At 39.2% G+C, this 25,261-nt stretch overlaps 1 protein-coding gene across 6 annotated transcripts in view; it reads left to right on the top strand.

Moving 5' to 3' along the window:
• Window positions 1-1,201: 1,201 nt before the first annotated feature.
• The window catches only part of REL (REL proto-oncogene, NF-kB subunit), a 36,322-nt gene continuing 12,262 nt past the window's right edge, over window positions 1,202-25,261 (top strand). For 4 of the 6 annotated variants that reach the window (XM_036334448.1, XM_036334447.1, XM_036334446.1 and 1 more), the window contains exons 1-4: window positions 1,202-1,750; window positions 11,982-12,124; window positions 14,240-14,388; window positions 18,187-18,278. In XM_036334448.1, coding sequence (XP_036190341.1) covers window positions 1,741-1,750; window positions 11,982-12,124; window positions 14,240-14,388; window positions 18,187-18,278 — 394 coding nt within the window. In that variant the 5' untranslated portion in view covers window positions 1,202-1,740. Of the gene's footprint in view, window positions 1,751-11,981; window positions 12,125-13,705; window positions 14,079-14,239; window positions 14,389-18,186; window positions 18,279-25,261 lie in introns of those variants that run through there. The other 2 variants (XM_036334450.1, XM_036334449.1) reach the window with 2 other exon arrangements.

Here is a 25,261-nt window from a genome sequence, read left to right as displayed (position 1 = left end):
AATCTCTTTAGTGCATTACAATATGGTTTAATGCTTATCATAGTTCCCTTCTTTTGTACTTTTCTACATTTTGAGGAAATAATATTTTGGGGTTGGTAGGAGACCCTCCCACCCCCAGCTGGGCCCTCCAGTTCCCACACTTGTGTGGCAGGCTGATGTTCCCCATTCCCCATCCTTATTTTAGACAGCAAGGGAAGTGGAAAGGGCATGGAGGTTCGGAATCAGACAACCCATTGTTGAAACTGTGCTTTTCTTTTTATCAACATTCTGAAGTAGGAACTTAATTTCTCTGAACCCCGATTACCTCCTCTATAAAATGAGGATAACAATATGTTATAAATGAGCTGACATACAGGTTCTTAGCACATGAAGGAAAACAAAGACTAGATTCCTTCAACACAACGATTTTCAACCTGTGTGCCCCAATCATTTTTTAAACATGCAATACTTGACTATTTAATCAGGGTCACTGACATCTTTCTCCTTAGGTGGTCAGATGAAAAAAATGCCAACATCCAACACAACAATAGCCATCTAGTGTTAATGAATCAAAGTTATACCTATTTTTTTTTTTTGGTAAGATGGGCAAAAATACACTTTTTTGGTGTGCCGCAGAATTTTAGTCATTAGTTTATGTGTCACGAAATGAAAAATATTGAAAATCACTGCTTTAAACACGCTAAATGTTCCCATTCACCCTTTCCTTCTGGGTATCTGTGAAATCCCAGGATAGGGTCCACCCCACGAATCTTGAGCACACTGCGTAATGATATAACGTACTCGCAGTGCGGTGAACCTTCAGAGTTGAAGAAGCCAGGTAAAGTACGTAAAGTTAATTTAGACATGAAGAGGGAAAATCAGACTGCGGAGGACCCTGATGCAAATACATGAACTACAAGTGCCTACGGACGACAGCCGCTCCCGCACTTCCCCTCCCGGGCGCACCGCGGCCGTAGCGCAGCGCCGCCCGCAGGCGCGGGGGCGGAGATTTGCATGTGCGAAATCGGGAAGAGGGGGGGAACCACCCGGAGAAAACCCCGGGCCCCGGTTCCACCCGCCCGGGGAGGGCCCGCCTCACTTCGCTGCCCGCCCCTTCCCCAGGGCTCCCGGCGGCCGGCCCTCCCGACGTCACCGTCCCCGCCTCCTCGCTCCTGAACTTTAAATCGAGCTCTTTAGCACAACCTGGAGGCGGGGGATTTCTCGGGCGCCGGCGCTTCCGCACGCTCGGGACCCCAGCACTCCCGGCTCCAAGCGCTCCCTGCGCTCCCGAAGGTTGCGCGCACCTGCTGCCCCGACCCAGTCCCGGGTCCCCGCGGCTCCCAGGGCGGGAGCGTGGGCGGGGCGCGGCGGGGCGGAGCGTGGGCCGCGGAGGGCGGATGCGCGCGCGCTCGGCGCGAGGTCGCCCGGCGCCTCCGCCCCCGGGAAGGCGGCGGCTTGGAGCCGACGTCAGCGGCGGGAAATCCCCCACAGCCGGGCGCCCGGCTCTCCAGCGGCAGCCGCTCGGCCCCGCGGCGCTTCGCCCCCTGGCTTCTGCACCCTGGACGGGCGACGCCGGGCCATCCGCAGCGCGAGAATTAAGGGGGTGGGAAGGTGTGAGCCGCAAACCAGGGGAGGGCGGGCAGGAGGAAGACGCCCCGGGGGTGGCCTGGGGGACGCAGGGGTCCCGGCGGCAGAGGACGGCGCGGCGGGCTGACTGACTGCGGCTGCCTTCGGTCCGGACGCGCTGCGCGGAGCGGAGCCATGGCCTCCGGTGAGTGCGCTCGGCGCCGGGGCCGATCCGGGTCTGGGGGTGGGGAGGGAGCTCGTCCCGGACGCGGGGCAGGGGGGCTTGCTGCTCAGTTTCGGGGGCTCCGTTTTGATTGTGGAACCTTCTGACTTTAAAATCGCCTTCTCTGGCAAATTGTCAGTCTTGTAAAAAAAAAAAATGGTTCGAGGTTTGCGTGCGAAATCAAAGCCATGCTCTGTAATGTGATGCCATTACTATAGCCGGAACCTTAGAAATTCCCCACGACTTGGCTTTAGAAGTTAGGAAAGTAATCATCTAAGTAGCAGGAGACAAAGAGTTCTCGTATTGAAAAATGGATTTTGAAATGGTGGTTTTGTGTTTTAGACTAGAAATGAGGAACCTCAGACTTCAGGAGAGCTTTGAGTGCGTGTGTGTGTGTGTGTGTGTGTGTATGTTTAGTTTAGTTTAATTTCATCCAGTGCTAAGAGGTGATGCTGCTGTGCTAACAGTGGTACAAAATATGTGCCTTTAATATGTGCCACCAGGGGCATTTAACAGGGCTTAAAGTGGAAATGTTGCTTCGACAAAGTGGGCAACTTTTACAGTGCGCACATCCTAATTTACGGAGTTCTGTTTTGTTTTGTTTGTTCCTTTGTTGGAAAGAAGGGAAAAGAGAATTTTTAGAATACCCATGTTTTACAGTAGGGGTAGGGGTGAAAACCACTTTGTGTTGCTTATGTAAATACTCATTTTCAGTGAATAAATGCGTGAAACTCTTGCTTTTGGGGAGAAGGGAACGGCTCAGAGGGCAAAGGAGGGAGCCTCGTATTTATAGCCATGGTTGAGGTCAGCCTGTACCCGAAGGGGAAGTAAACCAAGTCGTCTGCGTTCGAGTTGGACCTTTTCGGGGTTCTGGTGAGGGTCCTAGGGGCTCCTTCCCGGCCGAGGGAGCAGCGTAAGCAAAGGCGGGGAGGCGGGGAGGCGGGGAGCTGCCGGTGAGCGCCTCACCAGCGGGCTGGACAGGGGCGCGGGTCTGCGCCGGACCCGCATCCTCCCGAGTCCCGGAGACCGTCACCCGCAGGAGGAGACTGACGATGTCTGGCCGAGAAGAGGAAGTTGCAAGCTCAGAGGACTTTTTTAAAGGGTTGAAGCTGAACATATGCTGCTGATTTAGGCTGCAGAGGAAATTGGGGTGGTTCACATGACACTTGATTTCAGTTTGTGTGTGTGGTTTTCAAGTGGGTTTAAAATATTTCAACTTTCTCTCTACCCACTTCACTGACCCTCAAACTTTCAGATAATCTTGTAAGTTGATACATTCAAAGTGTGTTTAGATGAAAAGTGCAAAGATGACTTGAAATGTTAGGTTAATTTGTTGCTTATGAGAGCTTGTATGAACGTAGTAGAGAATGGCGAGCATGATAAATTTAACCAAAAAAGGTCAGCCTGCTGGCAATTGAACCAAACTTTATTAATGTATGGCATGAATGTAATACTTATGATTCTTTCAAAAAAGAGAGAAAAATAATTTAACCACATAGAGAAAGAGTATTGTAAAATCCACATCATTTAAAAATGTGATACAGTTTAAACTTGTTTAATGACATTATAGTTTGTGCTGTTATGAGGACTGATTCCCTAAATTGAAGGAGAAATTTTTTAAGGAGTGTAAAGTTGTAGAGTAATTATCAGAAGTTATTTAAATTATAATTCGGTTGTTTGAAAATTACTAAGCAAATTTTTAAAGGGAGTTTGGGTGTACTTTCCTTTAGCAGTTGTAAAGACTTTAGAGAGTTACTAACTTATAAATTCTCATCCTGTTTCGAAACAGTAATTTAACCTAATCACACACAAAAAGTGTGATAAATTAGTTATCGTTGACTAGTTTAGATTCTGTTTGTAGTAAGGTAGTATTAAAACCTCAAAAGGTATTTTTATTGATTACCAAGCCTTAACCATTTCTTCTTTCCTCCCGGATGTCCTATGTAAATAGGTATGTGTAGTTGAATATGTGATATGTATAACGTAAAAAGTAACATCATAATCTCATAAGCAAATTCTGTAAGTACCATGTGTAACTGGGCTGTGATATCTGTATATATATTTTATATAAATTCTAAATTTTGTTCAGGTAAATTATCAGATTATTTAGAATTTCACAGTTTGTGTTCTATCAAGTTGTCTTTTTAAATTACACCTTGATTCCAGTCTTTTGACATGATTAGAGTAGGCATTGTGAAAGAAAATGCCCATTGTTCCATTGTAAAGTATAAAATATTCTTGTGTGTACATAGCAGCTCTGTTTACTAATAAAAGTACTATCTTTGATAAAATGTTTTAAAATTTAGATAATTTATTTTTATTATCAGTTTTCTTTAATATATAGTTCTATGTCACATAGGAAGTACACAAAGAATTTGTTTTTGTCAACGACACACTACTTCCCTCCTGTCTGTAGTGTAAATTTCACGAGAACTATTTCTCTTGAGTAAGGGGGGGAAATGTAAGTATATGGTGCAATTTAAATTTTTAATGGTAGAGCTGCAAGCTGGACTTGATAGCTAAAACAAATGACTTTTTTTTTAAAAAAAAAATAAAAGACTACATAGAAATATGAAGGCTATTTCAGAAATGCAATACATGAAAATAACAGTAATATAAAGGAATGAAGGTGATATATGGTAGGCAAAAAGTAAAGGGAATGAGTGAATGAAATGACTAGTGAGATGTCAGATCATGAATCATTTTGGGAACACGTGGAGTGTGTGTACTGTAGTATCTCAAATACGATTTAAGGGATTCAGCATTCCTTTTATTCCATCTTTTTCTCATCTGTTCTCTGCAAATGATTGGGGTTGTAGGCACACGACCTAAGTAACTGGATGAAATGTACTTTTTTTTTATATACCAAAGGAAATTATTGTAAACAAGATATAACGTACAACAAAAGAAATATTGAACAAATTGTAAATCCCAAGGATTATTTATTTATTAAAAGAAAACTTTTTATTTTCCAAGGGTCCAAGTTTGGATGTCAGAAATCTAGACACAATATAGAAAAATGTTAAATGGGAAGGTATAGGGATATTTTTCATTATATATTTTAAACAATTTACTTTTGTTTTACCACTGTGTGAATCATTCACATAACCCCACCCCCCAAAAACCCACCTCCTGTAAATTAGCAGGACAATGTTTTCCCATTTTTGAAAAATGATCATTAACATTGCGTGGGATATACTTATACAAAAAATATATTTTAAATTCATATTTAAATGAGCATCCTGCAATTTTTATTTTTAAATCTAGTGATCTTAATCAAGACAGATGATTTGGCCCTGACATCTATTCTTAATTTAGTTAAATACCTGAAAGATCTAGGACAGATTTTAAATATTTCTCTACTTTTTTACCCTGGAAGTTAATTTTTTTTTCAATCCTTATTTTTTTTTACCCCCACAACAATGAAATATCTAATAGTAGACTCTCTGTTGTCATAATCTTTTATTTACCTTGTGATGCATACATCAGTCAAATACTCATCCAAAAATTCCCTTACTTGGATTATTATTAAGACCCAATTGAGAATCAGCCTGTTATGTTGGAATAAACCTGGACTTTAGCCTATGATGAACCTGAATTGGTTTTTATTCCATTTCTACCACTCTGTGATATAAAAATGGGAATAATTACTGCTGAGTCTTGTGGGGAACAAATATGATCATGAATGCCCATAATCACATTTTTTTGTAATGGAGCAGTTTGGGGACTCAAAACTGTAGGAAACAGAAACTACTAGAGGCCCTTGGCACTTACTATTTAAGCATCTGGTGATTCTAGAATTTTGTGAAACCATAGAACCAATATTAATAGACTAGATCAGATGCTAGATAGAAAATATATCTAATATCCTATATAATAAAAGGCTAATATGCAAATTGTCCCCACGGGAGTTCGACCGCTCGCTATGACGTGTGCTGACCACCAGGGGGCAGTGCCGGATGAAGGAAGGCCCCAGCTGGCCCTGATCACCGGCCAGGCCTAGGGGCCCTACCGTGTACGAGTTTCATGCACCAGGCCTCTAGTTAATATATAAGAAAGGAATGCCCATTTACTTTTAAAATATTTGAAAAGGTATATTTAAACTAGGGGAGTAGAATTTGACAGTGATGTTGGACTCAGTGTATTTTTTTCTCCTTTGTCCACTTAAATGATAGTAAGCATTCCGGGGGGGGGGGGGGGGGGTAAATCTAAAATTGTTTAGTAGATAAATCATGTGTCCTTTTGCCAAGTTGATTGATATAACTTATCCTCTATTTTATTCTTTTTGCACCTTCCATGTTAGTCTTTTTCCTTCCTGATGGGAATAGGCTTAAGTTTTCTTTGCCCCTTTGTTAATTGCATGCAATTGTAGCTATTAAAGAAGTGGTAACTCTAAATTCTGATGATAACAAAGAAGAAACAGAAAAAGTTACCTGTGTCCTAAGGTAAAGAAGATCATCACCATGATCCAGTTGGGTTCTGAGGTTGAAGGAAAGAAGAATAGTTATTATTTTCTTTTTCTTCAAAATGAGTAGAGGTGATATTTGGAAAAGTATATATTGTTAGCTCCATTTGCTCCTTTGGGTCTCTGGTATCCAGTACCCCTGTGAGGGAGATGCAGGCTGTAGTTAATTATTCTCAACTGTGGTGTTGACACATTGGCATATTATGATCATTTGTGTGCTGTATTTAAGAAATATTTTTGATAGTTAAAATATTAATTTTGCAAACGATTTACTTTTTAAAATAGATCAGAGTGACTAAAGGCTATCCTTATAGTAATGTTTCCTCCCCTTTGCTTGCATTTGGATAAGCTTTTTAGAGTGGGAGGGAGGGGAAGAGGAGTGACAAGCAGTCAGAATTCTTCTGCCTAGTTTATCTATCACCCAGCCTATACTTGTATGTGAATTTTTGGATTACTTCTCCAGATATGTGCATCATTGTTTCCACTTCTTTATGTTCCAGGGCAATGGTTCTTAATCAGGAATGTGTTAGAATTGCTTGGGAGGCTTTTTCAGGAACATGTCTGGGCTTTAGATGGATCTGTTTCTGTTCAGCAGACCTCAGGTGGGGCCAAGGGGATGTGTATGTTTTGAAAGCTACCTAGGTGATTCTTATTTACAACCCCAGGATGAACTCTGTTCCAGGAATATCATTGGATCTAAATATGCACCTGCCTGTAGCAAGATGCATATCTTTTTCACTTAAGTTGCCTTTATTTTAGGTTATTTGCTGTATCAGTTATTGTGAATTTATCCTCAGCTGTTTTTATGCTTATTGTTGGTATCTCAGCTGTCATATTTGCTAATGTCATTCATAATTTCATATAATTTTGAGCTTTAGTTTTATCTGTAAAATGGGATGATAATTTCTGTTCTATTCTTATGAAGAATAAAATTATAAAAGGATCATATGAGAAATGATAAGGTGCTTAAAGACAGTGTTATAATTACTATAATTAATATTTTTTCACTGTATAAATAATGCTGGTTCCAATTCTAGCTATACAGTTTTAGTTTATAATGTGGCTATTTCTGACAGTTGATCCATTTTTAACTTTTATTTCAGTGTAATTTCTTTTTTTTTTAATCTTATAAACTCATACATTGTTAGGTAGGCACTGTTTTAAAATAGCACTTTTTGCATACGTGCAGGTAAGACCATAAATATCTCTTGCAAACATTTTGGCTATATTTCAAATGTTATTCTGGTCTGTATTGGCTTTTTATAATATTATTCAAAATATAGGGGCCAATCCCAGTTTATTAATTAAAGAAAAGTACAGTCATCAATTTGTTTGGAACCAATTTTGAAGACTTTTCGGTGCTTTTCAAAACTTTAGTGATTTGAGATAGTGTTTTGAATTGAGTACCCCTTTTCCTTGCAACTCCCTGATTTATATTCAAAACAGGGAATTGAGGAAGGAAGTAACTGGAGTACTGATACATGATATAAATGATTTATAGCTGGAAGTTTTTAAAAAACAAATACATATAAAGAAATCAGAATATAAATGGATAGGAGGAGTATGAAGATGTAGCCATTCTGGTACATACAAAGCACTATTTTTTTTTCCATAGTAGGTGGAGTCTATTGAAGAAAATCTGATTATCATGAATGCGTAACTTACACAAACAAAAAGATCTTTAGATTTTTATTCATTCATTCAACAGATATTTACTGAATATCTGTGTGCAAGACACCAATGAGTAAGACGCAATTCCTGCCTTCAAGTAGCTTAAAGAAATAAAACAAGTAGTTTTTTTTTTCAAGTAGAAATAGTAAGTCTTCCCTCCATTATAGTTATTTGGAATAATTGCCATAAACAAAATAGTATGGTAATTTAGAGTAGGGGAAGGTAATTTCCAACTGGAGGAATGTAGACTATTACAATAAACTCTGGCTGTTGGTAAGACTTTTTACCAACAGAGAGCTTCTACAGTAGGAAGAATAGAGTTCAAGGTTTTTTTTAAGTGCTTGATGTTATATAACTAACATGTCATTTTTATAACTTAAAAAATCTTTTTAGCCCTAACCGGTTTGGCTCAGGGGACAGAGCGTCAGCCTGCAGACTGAAGGGTCCTGGGTTCGATTCTGGTCAAGGGCATGTACCTTGGTTGCGGGCACATCCCCAGTAGGGGGTGTGCAGGAGGCAGCTGATCGATGTTTCTCTCTCATCGATGTTTCTAACTCTCTATCCCTCTCCCTTCCTCTCTGTGAAAAATCAATAAAATATATTTTTTAAAAAAATCTTTTAAAAATGTTTTATTTAATTTTTAACAACTGCTTTTCTGTTCTCTTGTGTATAGACTTCTTCATAAACACTTTCTAGTTTAAGGAAGTGTTGTGTAACCAGTGAAATCATTTGAATTCTCATTTTGAGCCTAGCATTTTTGTTCACACTCCTCCCCCTAAAGTTAGCCACTTACCCTTAATGATGTCATTCTATGTCAACTTCCCACCAAGACAACCTTTAAGTAGTGGGCAGGGATTTATTTGACCTTTAGTTCAACCACATAAATGATTTAAGATATCACTTTAAAAATTTTTAAAAATCTTTTGAGTATTTTGAATTATTGTAAGAAAAATGTATTGCACTTTAAATATTCCTGCAAGGATATATAAGCATGTGAGATATTTGAAACTGAAATGTGGATGTGAATTACTTTAAATATACAAAAATATATAAGGATATGAAATTATGAAATATCTGCATGCCTACTTTTTTCCCTGTAAAATTGAAATAAGTGTTATGAACTTGATTAGGTTAAATTCATTTTTTTTTCTGGCTCTTTGTCTTTTGAATAAACAAATAGGTAGTAGAGTCAAACGCAGGAAGCCTGGTCCAAACAGAATAAAATTAATGGTGACAGTAATTCTTTACTCAGTAACCCAAAGTAGAAACTATGGAGCCATCAATGATTCTTTTTCATATATATATATATATATATATTAATTTTTATTGATTTCAGAGAGGGAGAGAGAGGGGGAGAGAAATAGAAATGTCAGTGATGAGAGAGAATCATTGATTGTCTGCCTCCTGCATGCCCCCTACTGGAGATCGAGTCCACAACCCCGTCATGTGCCCTTGACCGGAATCAAACCCGGGACCCTTCAATCCACAGTCCAAAGCTCCACCCACTGAGCCAAACCAGCCAGGGCAAGGATTCTTTTTCTTAACCCTAATGTTCAGTCAGTCACCAAGTACTGTCAATTTTATCTTTTAAATAACCCTTCATTTCTATTACTACCATATTTCAGACATACTCTCATCATAACTCATATTATTGTAACAACCTCTAAAACTGATCACCTTGCTTTCTCTTTTCAATCTGTTTATTGCCACCAGAATTCTTATTTGAAAATTCCAATCTGATCATGTGATTCCCCTGCATAAAATCATTCACTGATTGACATTCAGAGAATAAAATCCAAATCCCTAAATGTACTCTGGCTTTTGGTTCTCTTTCTAAGCAAGGGAAAGGCACCCCATTCCCATCCGGGCTATTTTGGTGATTCTTAAAATCTTCTCTTCCAGCCTTAACTGGTTTGGCTCAGTGGCTAGAGCGTTGGCCTGCGGACTGAAGGGTCCCGGGTTCAATTCCGTTCAAGGGCATGTACCTAGGTTGCAGGCATATCCCCAGTAGGAGGTGTGCAGGAGGCAGCTGATCAATGTTTCTCTCTCATCGATGTTTCTAACTCTCTATCTCTCTCCCTCCCTCTCTGTAAAATCAATAAAATATATATTTTTAAAAATCTTCTCTTCCACTGAGGCTCTATCTTCTATACTGGTACACCTTTGGACACACTGTTTCCTTTTCTTAGATTGCCTACCTGTTCCCCTTCTCCCTCCCTCTCCACCTTTTTGCTTCATTAACTCCTATTTTCCTTCGTGTTGTTTGCCTACCTGTTCTGTAAAATCCTTGAAAGTAGCAGTTGTGATACCATCACGGTATCACTATAAATCATTGTTTTTAAGAAAGCACCTGAAAGAATCGACACTATTATATTCGAGACACTTGGTAAGAACTTAACACAACAGCCCACTGAGGTAGAACCGTTGTTATTAGCTCCATTTTATGCAGTGGGAGGTTTAAGAAATTTAATAACATTTACAAGGTTTTCATTGTTAAGATTTAGTTTGGTAAGATTCAAAGGCTTCCTCCCTTGAATCCGTAATGCACTAAGACCCACTGTGTTACCCTTTTCTGAAGATTTGTTTGCAGTCTAACACGGAGTAAGTCTATAGTATATATTAAAAAAAGGATATCTAATTTTAGTGTAAAGGCCGCTGAAGTGAGCACACAAAAATGGATATCTAATTGAGGCAATTTAGAAATAACTAAAGTGATTGAGGAAGGTTTTTCATTGACGGAAGTTCTCTTCATGTGTCTGAAACAAAGACACAGTGCTAGGTATTCTATTTGTAAGCACATTTTAGTGAACTTTTGTTTCCACAATTTGAATAAGGGGGGGTAAGGTATATATTTTTTAGAGAGCTTTATTGACATATATTAAATTGCACTTGTTTAAAGTATGCATTCTGGTGTTTGTTTGTTTTTAAAATAATTCTTTATTGTAAGTATTACATATGTCCCCTTTTTTCGTTCTGGTAAGTTTTGACATATGTACAGCCTTGAAATCATTGCTTACAATCATGATAATTAGCATGCCCCTTTCCCCCCAGTTTCCCCATCCACTCCAACCCCCAATCTGCGGTCTGACATTATAGATTATTTTACATATTTTAGAGTTTTATATCTATGGAATCGTACAGCATGTGCTCTTTAAGCCTGGCTTTCGCTCAGTATAATTATTTTGAGATTCATCTGTTGTGTTTATCAGTAGTTCATTCTAAAGTTGCATATTTCGAATTGTATTTGTTATAGAAATAATTATTTTCTTTTCCTTCATGGCATCTTATACCTTAGAAAGGTTTAGATCAGCCGTGGGTAAACTACCGGCCCGCGCCCGTTTGAAATGAATAAAACTATTGAAATAAAAGACCGTACCCTTTTATGTAATGATGTTTACTTTGAATTTATATTAGTTCACACAAACACTCCATCCATGCTTTTGTTCCGGCCCTCCAGTCCAGTTTAAGAACCCATTGTGGCCCTCGAGTCAAAAAGTTTGCCCACCCCTGGTTTAGATGAGACTGATTGAAGATTATTGAAGCCCCTTGTGGAACTTGTTTTGATATACTCTGTAAAAGTCCACTGACTGCAAGGGTTTTAAATGCATTTACATTTCCAATGAGTAGTCTTTTAGTCCACTATTAAGAGTCTGAGGTAAAATCAAGCCGTTCAACTCACTTTTGGAGTATAACATTGAACTTCTGAAGATTTTCTTCTTGACTCTTCTGGGGGAACCTTGGGAGAAACCCTTCTGCTTGGTGTCATGTGAGAAGTGGGTATCCCTAAAGTGGCTATCTCAGAACTTCACATTGGCATTAGCTCTAGATATTAAGTGATAAAGTGCTAACCAATCAATATGATTTGAATGGCGTGTGTTAACTCGATTTGGAGCTCAATTTGAATGGGAGAAAAAGATGTCTTTGCCACCCAATCTTAGATTTTAAACCTTGTTATTTAATTTGGGAGGGAAAATATTTTAGTCTGCTGTTTTTTAAAAAATGAAATGGTTAATAGCCATTATTATTGCTGTTTGAATCTTACGCTCCTTGCCCCTCCCCCTTTTTTTAAAATTTCAGGTGGGTATAACCCATATATAGAGATAATTGAACAACCCAGGCAGCGGGGAATGCGTTTTCGATACAAATGTGAAGGGCGATCAGCGGGCAGCATTCCGGGGGAGCACAGCACAGACAACAACCGAACATACCCGTCTATCCAGGTAATGGACCGTTCTCCTGTGTTTGTGTCTCACTCTTAGTTGCTTCATATTTTAGCTACAGCAATTGCATTAAAGGCCCAGTTTCTTTACAGTCATTTCCATGGGCTTTTCTTCTTCTTTTTAACTAGAGGCCCGGTGCACGAAATTGTGCACACGTAGGGTCCCTAGGCCTGGCCAGCAATCAGGGCCGATCTGTGGGGCGACTGGCGGGGCGATTGCTGGCCCTGCCCTTTGCTGCCTTCCTCTGTGAGGTGACTGGCGGCGGGGGGCGGGGGGTGGGGGGAAGTGCTGCTGGCACCCACCTTGGCTGGCCTGGGGGCAGATCCTGCATTGAGCATCTGCCCCCTGGTGGTCAGTGTGCATCATAGCCGCCAGTCGTTCCACCGGTCATTCTGCCATTTGGTCGATTTGCATATTAGACTTTTATTATATAGGATTGATTTGTACTAAGTAGCTATCTAGGGTCATTTCTTAACTATAGTATGGATTCTTCATCCCTGCTGATAGCTTCGTTTGTGTGTTAATCTAAGTAGAGTGATTCACAGTGCTTAGTGTACATTGGCAGCTTTGGGGTGATGATTCCCCTCATGAAACACAGAGCTAATGAGGAGAAAGCATTCCCTCCTTCCAGCAGTGAGCAAAGTCATTCCGTAGATTAAAGACGTGGATTTGGGAACCCAATCAGAATTCTTTCTACAATCATTTGGCTAAACTAGGGTCTACAGGAAAGGAGAATGAACGTTTTTGCCTCCTTTTTCCTTGCCTTTATTATCTATCCCTGATACTCTGGGTTTCATTGACTTATTTGAAATATAGTCATTTTCTAAATAGTTTTTGATGTTAGCATAAGTTTTAAAAGTAGTTTTTGATCCAAAATGACAGTATATTCTACTTATAAAATATACTATATTTCATTTGATTTTTAATGAATTTTTATCCGTTAAATGCCAATTAAAAATTTGAATGGCAGAGTGGATTTTGAGAAGTGTTATTTAGCCTTTCTTCAACAGATGTTAATTCACTGTTTTATAACTAACTTGTTTACAAAGTTTATTCTATTGAACTTAAGGGGAAGGCTAAATTATAGAATAAAACAATGGCAAAATTATTGAATTGTAAGATCCTAATTTTTGTCACTTTTTGGGCAGCAATATGGATTTGAGTTATCCAAGTCCTTTTGTTTAAATGTTAAAATGAGAGAAATGCTACTAAATGGTAGCATTCCATAATTCAGCTTATTCTGTACGTTCTCTAAAATATTTCTAAGATCCAGTAGGTTCTGAACCCTTTACACCTTGAGTTTTACATCAGCCTATATTACAGTTTTAAGTGGTTACGGTGTCTTTTATTCAGAAAGGCAATAAATACTTCCTGGTTGCTTTTCAAATTAAGTTTAAATTCAGGATTATGGATTTTAGTGTCCTCTTACCTGTAAAGCTACCCATCATTATGTAACTGCTTTGCTCCTTTGTCATATCTGGTTTTCATTTTCCCTGCTTTGTGTTTCCAAACTGAACCTTCTCTTCCTCCCCATGCTCAGAGTACCCTCTTTCCATGTTTAACTCTCCTCTTTATTCTCAGTGTCCTAGATGTACTCACTGTGTGAAAACAATTTTGTGAAACTCAACTTGATTTATTGCCTACTGTACAGCAAGCACTTGGGATAGCTAACTGATGAACAACTGTCTTTGTGAGCTGAAATGTCACATCTTAAATAAAATGGTCCTATGTATTGGTGTGCTATCATATCCAGTATGGCTTAAGTATATACTTTGAAGGGATGTGTATGGTATGACAGTGAATCTAAGAGCATGGCATTCGCTGACTTAATGATTAAGTATTTTCTCATGCACTGTGATAATATTTTGGTATAATTTCACTTGTTTTTAAAAGGAAACTAAGCAGAATCAGATGCTAATGGCCAATTGAAATTAATATGCCAAGGAACTGAGAGGTAAATTCTTCGCTACTGGTATTCTTGGCAGGTTTCATCCAAACTGCAGTTGCCAGCCAACTGGATACAGTACTAGCCACATTATATAAATTGAACCTTCATTTAGTAGAATAGTTCTTCATGAGGAATATTTATGGATCATTTATTTCTTTCTTTTTCAGATTAAGAACTGTTATGGAAAAGGAAAAGTGAGAATTACATTAGTAACAAAGAATGACCCATTTAAACCTCATCCTCATGATTTAGTAGGAAAAGACTGCAGAGATGGCTACTATGAAGCAGAATTTGGACAAGAACGCAGGCCTTTATTGTACGTATATTGAGTTGTCATGCTTATTTAGTCTCCTTTAATTTAGACCAGGTTCCCAGCCTTTTTTCATCTTTCATGATGTTAACATTGTTGAAACGTCTAGGCTGTTTGTTTTGAATATTGTTGTTCAATATGGATTCGTCTGAATGGTTGCTCCTATTTATATCCATGTTCCCATGAATAGCATGAATGATATTTTCATGTTAATATGAAACATTTTGGACAAGGAGTCTACAGAGGCGATGCTGTATTCTTCTCAAAATATCTCTTCAGGAGACGTGATATTAGTTTTTCCCACTTGTGATATTAATTGGCATTCTACTGTAGAGAAAAATTTTCCCATTTTACCCTTCCCCATATAAAAAGAATAACACTATAGACCAGTGATGGCGAACTATGACACGCGTGTCAGAGGTGACATGTGAACTCATTTTTTTGGTTGATTTTTCTTTGTTAAATGGCATTTAAATATTTAAAATAAATATCAAAAATATAAGTCTTTGTTTTACTATGGTTGCAAATATCAAAAGATTTCTATATGTGACACAGCACCAGAGTTAAGTTAGGGTTTTTCAAAATGCTGACATGCCGAGCTCAAAAGGTTCGCCATCACTGCTATAGACCCATGGATTTTTATAGTCAATGTACTGACATTGTTTTGATTTTCAGATTGACCCAGATTGGACTAATTCAGGCCCTTTCAGACTGTTTCCACTGTCCTTTGGACATGGCCCCATATTTCTTTAAGCACTTCTTTACTTCCTGACACAACAAAGTGTTCAAGACTTACTTCTCCTTTTCTTGCCACTGCCCTGAAATCAGCTCTTTTCTCAAGAGCCCTCGTTTTTTCAGTGGGGAATGTACTCAGTCTGATTGTCTTTTTGACATATTCTCTTAAATATCTCAAAAGAACCTCAAATAGAATACGCCCCACACCATGCTCTTATATAATCATTCCGCTGTCCTCTCAAAATTGGTCTCCTAATGTACCTTAAGTCAGAGGTCGCCAGTCGGTGGTCCGTGAGGCCCAAAAGGTTGACGACCGCTGATCTAAGTGGTTGCTGTAAAAGCCCCAAACATAGTTTCATCCTTGGCACCTCTCACACAGGTGCACACGTTGAGTTCACTGATGGGTACTTCCTAAAGAGTTCTTGAATCTGTCTCTCCACTTGTCTCAGTGACCTCCCTCACTTCCCCGCTACCGACGCGGTCGTCTAAATGTGGGCTGCGAAGAAGAGCCTCTGACTGCTCTCCTCCCGTCAGCTCTTGTTGTGTCCTCCGCTTTAGCCAAAGTGATCTTTCTAAAAAAAAATTTAAATAAATAAATGTATTTATTCAGCGTGATCTTTTGAAATACAAATCTGATGGTCACATCTCTGCTTAAAACATGTTGATGGCTTTATGTGACTCTTGGGATTAGGACAACATTCCTCAGAAGCCCACGTGACCTGCGTGTATCTCCAGCCTCTGGTGTGCGGTGTTCTCCTTGACCGCCATGCTGCAGTCGCGAGGCCTTCCTTCAGTTTCCAGGGCGCACACTGCTCTTCCCTAGGCTCTTTGGCATGTTCTTTTCCTTCGGCCTGAAGTCTCTTGACTCTCCTTTTCCCCTCGTTCATTTCTGTTCATAGTAAGTGTCACTTCTGACAAGAAGCCTGTCTGCCTTCCCTGAGTTGACCACTTCTTTCCCCTCATAGGGCTCTCATGGCAGCATGTCCATCTCCTTTATAAAAATTGTCATGGTTTCAGTTTAGCGTTTTTGTGTGTGTGATTCCTTAATGTCCATCTGCTTCACTACACTAAAGGTTAGCAAGTTTCTTCCGTAAAGGGCCTGAGAGTAAATATTTACGGCTCTGCAGGCCGTATGGTCTCTGTGGCAACTTCTCAGCTCTGCTGGGGCAGCATGAAAGCACATCAGCAAATCCGTTGAGTTGTGCTCCGATAAAATTTTGCTTGAAAAAGCAGGCAGGGGGCCAGATTTGGTCCATGGACTGTAGTTGGCCACTCCCTGCACTAGACTGAACTTCGAGAAGGGAAGGATTATAAACCCCCATTTTCCCAGAGTTTTTGGTACATGGTAAGAACCCCAAAACTTGTTGAATGACTATGAAGGAATGAATGTATGATTCAAGTAATCTCTATGATCCTTGGTTTCCTCCTGTCAGAATTTCAGGAATCTCTACCACTTCTAATCTGTGACGAGGCAGTCAAATATGATTCAGATGAAACTAAATCAAGTAGTGTAAAAATATATTAAAGGGGAGGATTCTTTACAATCTTTTGTCAAAGAAAAAGAACCAAGCTAAGAATCTTTCTTTCAAAGAAGCAGAATACTTTTGAGGAAGAGGATTGTGGTTTTGGGGTTTCAAGAAAGGATTATGAATTCAAGACTCATTTTCTTTTTAGTTATTGGAGGCAGAGGAAAGAAATGTCAAGGATAGTTGAGGTGCTGACAACATCACAATGCGGTAAATGTGAAGAGCATGAGCCTGGAGAGGGGCAGGCAGGCAGCCTCCTGTTGCAAGTGCCCTGTGAAATTTGAACAAATAGGAATGTTATTATAATCAGTTTTGCTTCCTTATTCACACCCACCCATCTTGAATGATGTCATGGTTTTTCCATGTGGGAACAAGTATGACTGGTGGTGGTAGGGGAGTTCCCCCAACCATCATCTGTAGTACACATGCAAATTAGTAATATTTGTAGCTATTGAGAAGTTTTCCATAAATGACATTTTGAAACTTTTGTTAAATATTATTGTTAGTATCAAACATCTTTCTAATTAAAGAACACATTTCAGTGCTTTCTTGTGATGATTATTATAACTTCATATAATGTGACATAAAATATGTTCCACCGCTACTAGCAGTGTAGTCAGGGCTCAAATAACAAGTGTCTGTGGAGTGGAGTGTGCCAGGTGTGAGAGGACTCGCAGGCACCATAGCAAACTGGAGAGCCCTCCTTCAGCTTCAGCAAGGTGTTTCTGAACCAGCCTACTGTCGGCAGACCTTTAAAACGGGCAAGAAACCAGAAATCCAGATATTTGTATGCAGTTACCTGATTTTTAAATGTTGGTAGTCTATGAACATTTTTTTTAAATGTAGACAACACTTTTATGAGGTCAGCAAAATATACCTGTGGGCTTCAGCCTGTGGGTATCTTTTATAAATTTTGCTTTACATTATCAAATATACAGATTCTATTGATTTGATAATGAATTTGGTTAGAAGGTGAATTTGAGCTTTTTAAAAAATAAATATTTTTGTTGATTTCAGAGGAAGGGAGAGGGAGAGAGAGATGGAAACATCAATGATAAGAGAGAATCATTGATTGGCTGCCTTCTGCATGTCCCCCACTGGAAATCAAGCCCGCAACTCGGGCATATGCCCTTGATGGGAATCGAACCTGGGAACCTTTAGTCCACAGGTGGACACTCTATCCACTGAGCCAAACCCGCTAGGGCTGAATTTTAGCTTTTTGATGTCACTTCCCTGTTAATCTTTACCTACTTTGGTATATTTGACCTACGCATATTAATATGGTGTAATTGTAAAATACTGTATGCAACAGCTATATGGTATGCATTATTTTTCTTTTAACAGTTCTCTTAGAATTTAACCCCACTTTTTTAGCCTCATACCTTTATTATCTCAGTTGGAAATTTACAACATGCTTTATCATCTCCATCTGACAGTATGGAGACTCTTCTCTGTTGGATGGATGCTTAATACTTAGGATATTCTTTGGTGTTTATGTGTTTAACTATAGTGCATTTTGACAGTTCTGTTTTTTTCTTTCTAGTTTTCAAAATTTGGGTATTCGATGTGTAAAGAAAAAAGAAGTAAAAGAAGCTATTATTTCAAGAATAAGGGCAGGAATCAATCCTTTCAATGGTAAGTATGTTTGATATAATCATTTCTGTTATTTGGATATTGGTTTATTTATGTGTTTTCTATTTGTATTTTAAACCTATGGTTAAAAGCTATCTTAAATTCTGTGTTCACTTTTCTACTTGTTGACTTGTGTCTATGTCTGAATAATGAAGTATATTCAATATCTTTCAGTGTTAAAAAAATTCTTATGCTTTCTTATATCAGTGGAGATTGCCATTTTTCTATAAGAAAACCTCAGAAATGTTCTTTTTCATTCTGGAATGTAAAGCTCTTTTTAATTCAAGTATCATTGACATAGAATATATATTAGTATCAAGTGTACAACATAGTGATTTGTCGTTTATATACCTTATAAATGCAAGAAGTCTAGTAACCATCTGTCACTGTACAAAGTTATTGAGATATTGCCCTGACTGGTTTGGCTCAGTGGATAGAGCATCAGCCTGTGGACTCAAGGGTCCCAGGTTCGATACCTGTCAGGGGCATGTACCATGGTTGCGGACACATCCCCAGTAGGGGGCGTGCAGGAGGCAGCTGATCGATGTTTCTCACGGATGTTTCTGACTATCCCTCTTCCCTCCTCTCTATGGAAAAATCAATAAAATATATATTAAAAAAAAAGTTATTGAGATATTATTGACTGTATTCACTGTGCTGTACTTTATATTCCCATGGCTCACTTATATTATAACTATAAGTTAGTGCCACTTAAGCACCTTCACCTTTTTGCCTATCCCCCCACCTCCCCACCTTCTGGCAGTTTGTTCTTTGTATCTATGAGTCTGTTTTGTTTGTTCATTTATTTAGTTTTTTTCATTCCACAGATAAGTGTAATGATGTAGTTTTGTCTTTCTCTGACTTATTTTACTAAGCATAATACCCTCTAGGTCCACCTATGTTGTTACAAATAGCAAGATTTCATTCTTTATTACCGCTGAGTAATATTCCATTGTATATGTATACTACATCTTCATTATCTGTTCATCTGTTGATGGACACCTAGCCTGCTTCCATTATTGTATATAATGCTGCAATAAACATAGGACTGCATATATCTTTTTGAATTAGTGTTTTCAATTTTCTTTGGATAAATTCCCAGACGTGGAATTATTGGGCCCTTCTTTGTCTCTTGTTATAACTTTTGTTTTAAAGTCTATTTTGTCTGGTATAAGCATTGCTACCCTAGCTTTTTTTTGATTGTTTCCATTTTCATGAAATATCTTTTTCCATCCCTTTACTTTCAGTCTGTGTGTCTTTTGATCTAAAGTGACTCTCTTGGGTCTAGTTTTTTTATTCATTTAGATACCTTGTGTCTTTTAAATGGAACGCTTAGTCCATTACATTTAGGTATATAGGTATTGCCATTTTAATTGTTTGCATACTAGCTTTATAAGTGGTTATATCTTTACTATATGTTTGCCTTTACTAATGAGATTTTTTTTTTTTTTCAGTTTCTTATTTCTAGTTTTGGCCTTTTCTTTTTCACTTAAAGAATTCATTTTGCCCTAACTGGTTTAGCTCAGTGGATAGAGCATTGGCCTGTGGACTGAAGGGTCCTGGGTTTGATTCTGGTCAAGGGCACATGCCCGGGTTGCGGGCTCGATCCCCAGTAGGGGGCGTGCAGGAGGCAGCCAATAAATGATTCTCCCTCATCACTGATGTTTCTATCTCTCTCTCCCTCTCTGAAATCAATAAACATATATCTAAAAAATAATAATAATAATTCCTTTTAGCCCTATAGCCCGTTTGGCTCAGTGGTTAGAGTGTTGGCCCTCAGACTGAACGGTCTCAGGTTTGATTCTGGTCAAGGGCACATACCTCAGTTGCAGGCTCGATCCCCAACCTGGTCAGGGCACATGTGGGAGGCAACCAACCGATGTGTCTCTCCCCCTCCCTTTCACTCTCTCTCTCAAAATCAATGGAAAAAATAGCCTTGGGTGAGAATTAATAACAACAAACATTTTTTTAAAAAAGAATTCTCTTTAACATTTCTTGTAATGCTGGTTTAGTGGTGATAAACTCCTTTAGCTTTTGCTTTTTGGGAACCTCTTTACCTCTTTCAATTCTGAAAGATAATCTTGCTGGGTATTCTGGTTGTAGGTTTTCCCCTTTTGTCAACTATATTCCCTTGAATATATCTTGCCAATCCCTTTGGCCTGCAAAGTGTTAAAAAATAGCTCATAGTCTTATGGGCATTCCCTCATATGTATCTAGTTGTTTTTCTCTTTCTGCTTCTACGATTTTTTTCTTTAACTTTTAACATTTCAAAAATGATGTGTCTTGATGTGGGTCTCTTTGGGTTCATTTTGTGTGGGGGCTCTTTATGCTTCCTGAGTTTGGATATCTGTTTCCTTTGCTGAGTTAGGGAAGTTTTCACCAATTATTCCTTCAAATAGGTTTATTGTCCTTTCCCCTCTCTCTCTCTTCTCCTTCTGGGACTGCTGTGACATGAGTGTTAGTACACTTGATGTTGTCCCTTAGGTCCCTCATTATTTTAAATTCTTTTTTCATTTTCATCTTCCAGTTGGGTGATTTCCATTATCCTTTATTCCTTATCGCTGATCAATTCTTCTGAATTATCTGATCTGCTGTTGATTTCCTCTAATGTATTTTTGCATTGCAGTTGTTACATTCTTCAGTTCTGATAGGTTCTTTTTATTTTTTTAATAATTTTTATCTCAAGTTCTCACCGAGTCTATCCACTTGTCTAAAGAGTTTGAGGAGCCTCTTTATGACTATTACTTTGAACTCTTTTCTAGGAGACAGCTTGCCTTCGTTTTGCTTAGTTATTTTTCTGAGGCTTTTCTTGTTTTATTGTTTGGAACATATTCTTTTGTCTCTTCACTTTGCCTGTTTGTTTCTATGTGTTAGGTAGATCAGCTACATCTCCTAGTCTTGAAAAAGTGGCCTTACTTAGAGGGTGTCCTGTGGGGCCCAGAGGTAGAATTCTCCCTTGTCACCAGAGTCAGGTACTTCAGAGGTGTTCCCTGTATGAAATAGTGTGGCCTCCTGTTGTGGTTGGGCCACAGCTGCTAAGGACACACTGGTAGGCGAGGCTGGTTCCTGGCTAGGGTGGCTATGTAGCTTTGCCACAACTGTTACGGGCACACTGGTGTTCAGTACAGACTGTCAGTGTAGCTGCCTGCAAGGCCCAGTCTCAACTGTTGCAGACACACTGCTGTGTACTGGTGCTGACTAAGGCCGCCTGCCAGGTGTAGCAGGGAAGGAGTTGCTTTGGAGGGGTGCCAGCTTGGGTGGGTCATCAGGGAAATGCCATGGTGGGGTGAATAGTATTAGCATGCCCTGGCCAGTGTTGGTCAGTTGGTTGGGTGGTGGTTGTCCTGAGCACCGAATGGTTGCTGTTTGATTCCTAGTCAGGGCACATGCCCAGGTTGCAGGCTCTATCCCCAGTGGAGTGTGCAGGAGGCAGCCGATTGATAGTTTGCTCTCACATCAATGTTTCTCACCCTCTCCCTCTCTCTCTAAAAATCAATAAAAATATTTTTTTGAAAAATATTGTTAGCAAGGTTAATGAAGAGTGTCAGAAACGGTACTTGCTAGTGTCAGAGCAGCTAGGTAGGAGAATAAAGAAAGAGACAGTTGGCGCCCACTAGCACTTCTGACTCAAGAGAAAATTCCAGCAGATACCTGTCCCTCCAACACACACCCTAAAAGTAGTCACTGTATCACTTTCATACATGGCCCAGGTGCTTTTCAAACTGCTGCCTCTGCACTGGGGCTCAGAGCACAAGCTTGGTTTCCTCTCAGCCCTTCGGCTCTCCCAGATGTAAGCCCTGTTGGTTTTCAAAGACAGATGTTATGAGGGCTCCTCTTCCTCTTGCAGGTTCCCAGGTTGGGGCGCAGACCCCTCACTCTTTACGGGGCGGGGGACTTCTGCCATTGTGATATTCCTCTCACTTGTGGGCAACTGCGTGGGGAGTGGTAATAGGGTAGGCCCTAACTGAGTCTCTACCCCTCCTACTTCTCCATTGGGCTTTTTCGTTAGATCCGTAACTGTGGGAAATGTGTTCTGCTAGTCTTAGGTCATTCTCAGAGATACGTCTTCTTTATGTAGTAGTTGTAGTTTTGGTGTCAGTGAGGAGAAGTGAGCTCAGATCTTCCTACTCCACCATCTTTAACTCAGAGCAAGAGCCTTGCTCTTGAATGCCGTGTAGTTTGTCTGTGAAATGTTATTCCTTACAGTCAGTGCACTGTCCATGCAACAAACGTGTCTCTGGATCCTCTCAGAAATGTTCTGTTTCTTTTTGAATGTGGGTGGCCGTTCTTTTGCCACTTTAGCAGACAGTATGCGCTCTTCTTTCTGAATGTTGAATAGGCATTATGTCAAGGTATTGGAGTGCATTTAACTCAAAAGCATATTGAACAGCGAAACTTTAAGCCCAATGTGGAAGTTTAGAAATAGTAGAAACTATACAAAATATTTTCGCAGCATATTTCTGTATATGGCTAGATATTTACTGTTTAGTGGATTTTAATCACTGTATGTTGTTTCACTAGATAAATGATACCACGCTAAATGCTAGCATTCTACACCACAGTAGTCTCCTTATAAAGTCTTCATCAGCTACTTAAATATGCATAATTAATGAATTGAACATCTATAACATTTTCAAAGCATAGATTTCTTTGTCATATTTAAGACATCCTTATTTTGTTGGTTTGTGTTTTTCCTGGATGAAAAAAAATTTAAGGGGATATGATGAAAATTTAAGGAATATTCTTGTAGACACATATTATATGTTTATAAGCCATAAGGTTTGTATCTCTTTTCTCTAGGTCTTTGTTTTTCCTGCTATTTAGTATAATGTGGAAAGCAAAAGTCCTCTTCTTCCCTGTCACTCTTAACTCTCCAGAGGAAATCACTATTAAGTTTGCTGTATATTTTTCTAGAATTTACTTTATACTTGTGTAGACATATATACACATAGTATTTTTTAAATAAATGGAATCATACTAATTGCCTGTTCTACTGCTTCTTTTCCCTGCACTCTGGAATATATCTTAAATATCTTTCTATATTAGTACTTATAAATCTATTTTAGTTTTTAACCGTATTCTGTTGTTTCGGTGGGTCATAATCTGTTTATCTAGACATCTATTAATGAACAGGTTATTGTTCATTTTATTCAAAAGACTTCACTGAATGTATACTTTGAATTCTTGTGTGATATTTTCTTAGGATAAGTTTTCAGAGATTTCTAGGTCAAGAGTATACTCATTTAAATTTTTGATTCATTATTGAAGGCCAAACCTTTAAATAGGCTATCTCAGTCTAGATCAGGGGTCCTCAAACTATGGCAATGCGGGCCACATGCAAATACAAATATTGTATTTGTTCCCGTTTTGTTTTTTTACTTCAAAATAAGGTATGTGCAGTGTGCATAGGAATTTGTTCATAGTTTTTTTTTTAACTATAGTCCGGCCCTCCAACGGTCTGAGGGACAGTGAACTGACCCCCTGTTTAAAAAGTTTGAGGACCCCTGGTCTAGATGATGTATAAAACAGGAATAATTTGGTATAAAACAAGATTATAAATAAGAGCCACCATTAAGTACTTTTTATATTATCCAAGAGTAAATGTTAAGTGCTTTATGTATACTCTTTAATTATTAACAACAGTACTGCTTCACAGAGAACATATCTTCTTAATAATATAAAAGCATAATATGCTAATTAGACCAGACGTCCTTCCAGACGTCCTTCCCTCCAGACAAAGCCACAGCAGGCAGGCAGGAGCCGCGGCAGAGGGTGGCAATGAGAGGACTGGGGTCCTTGCACGAATTTCATCTGATAAAGGTTATCCTGAGTACTCAAAATAGCTGGTTAATCATCCATCTATAATAATAAAAGCATAATATGCTAATTAGACCAGATGTCCTTCTGGACGTCCTTCTAGACAAAGCTGCAGTGGGCAGGGGCTGCAGCAGAGGCGGCAGAGGGTGGAGGCCGGGGTGAAGGCCCTTGCATGAATTTCATTAGTCTCAGGTGTAAAGAGGCATATGGGTCATCTGTGGAAGATCTTGGGTTTGGGAGGGAGAGGGTATTGTTTATTTTTCAAATCCAGAACCAGGCATGATGTTAATTATAGACACTCATATAGCACTTAGAATAGTTCCTAGTACATAGTAAGTGCCTTACATTAAATAGGTTTAAATATTTATTATATAATATACATATATATAATTTTTTGTTGTTAATCATTACCCAAGGATATTTTTTCCATTGATTTTTTTCCCTCTTTTTCTTTTTAAATGTTTTTATTGATTTTAGAGAGAGGAAGGGAGAGGGAGAGAGATAGAAACATTGATCAGCTGTCTCCTGCATACCCCCTACTGGGGAACGAGCCCACAACCGGGGCATGTGCCCTGACTGGGAATTGATCCGGCAACCTCTTGGCATATGGGTTGATATTCAACCACTGAGTCACAATGGCTGGGCTCCATTGAGTTTTACAGAGAGTAAAAGGGAGGGGGAGAGACAGAGAGAGAAACATCAATGTGAGAGAGAAACATTGATTGGTTGCCTCCCACATGCACCCTGACCAAGTCAGGGATTGAGCCTGCAACTGAGGTACGTGTTTCTTGACCGGAATTGAACCCGAGACCCTTCAGTCCACAGGCTGATACTCTAACCACTGAGCAACCAGCTAGGGCTATATTATATTTTTGAAATCATTTTATATTTTTCAACTACAGTTGACATACAATGTTATATTAGTTTCAGGTGTACAGCCCAGTGATTAGACATTATAATACTCATTTGGTGGTGATGAACTCTTTAGTTTTTTCTTGTCTAGGAAATCGGCTGGCAGTCTTATGGGAGCTCCCCTTTTACTAGAGAACTAACTGCTTTTCTCTTGCCGCTTTTAACACATTATGTTCCCAGTCTGTTTTGTCTTCTGGATGGAAAGTATAGTGTCAGTCACTGGTGACTGGGCGCTTAACATGTTAAGAGTCTCTCTT

Source organism: Myotis myotis, unplaced genomic scaffold (genome assembly GCF_014108235.1).
Source record: "Myotis myotis isolate mMyoMyo1 unplaced genomic scaffold, mMyoMyo1.p scaffold_m19_p_14, whole genome shotgun sequence".
Taxonomy (NCBI): domain Eukaryota; kingdom Metazoa; phylum Chordata; class Mammalia; order Chiroptera; family Vespertilionidae; genus Myotis; species Myotis myotis.
Note: the sequence above shows the minus strand (reverse complement) of the source record. Positions and strands in the feature narration are given on the sequence as shown.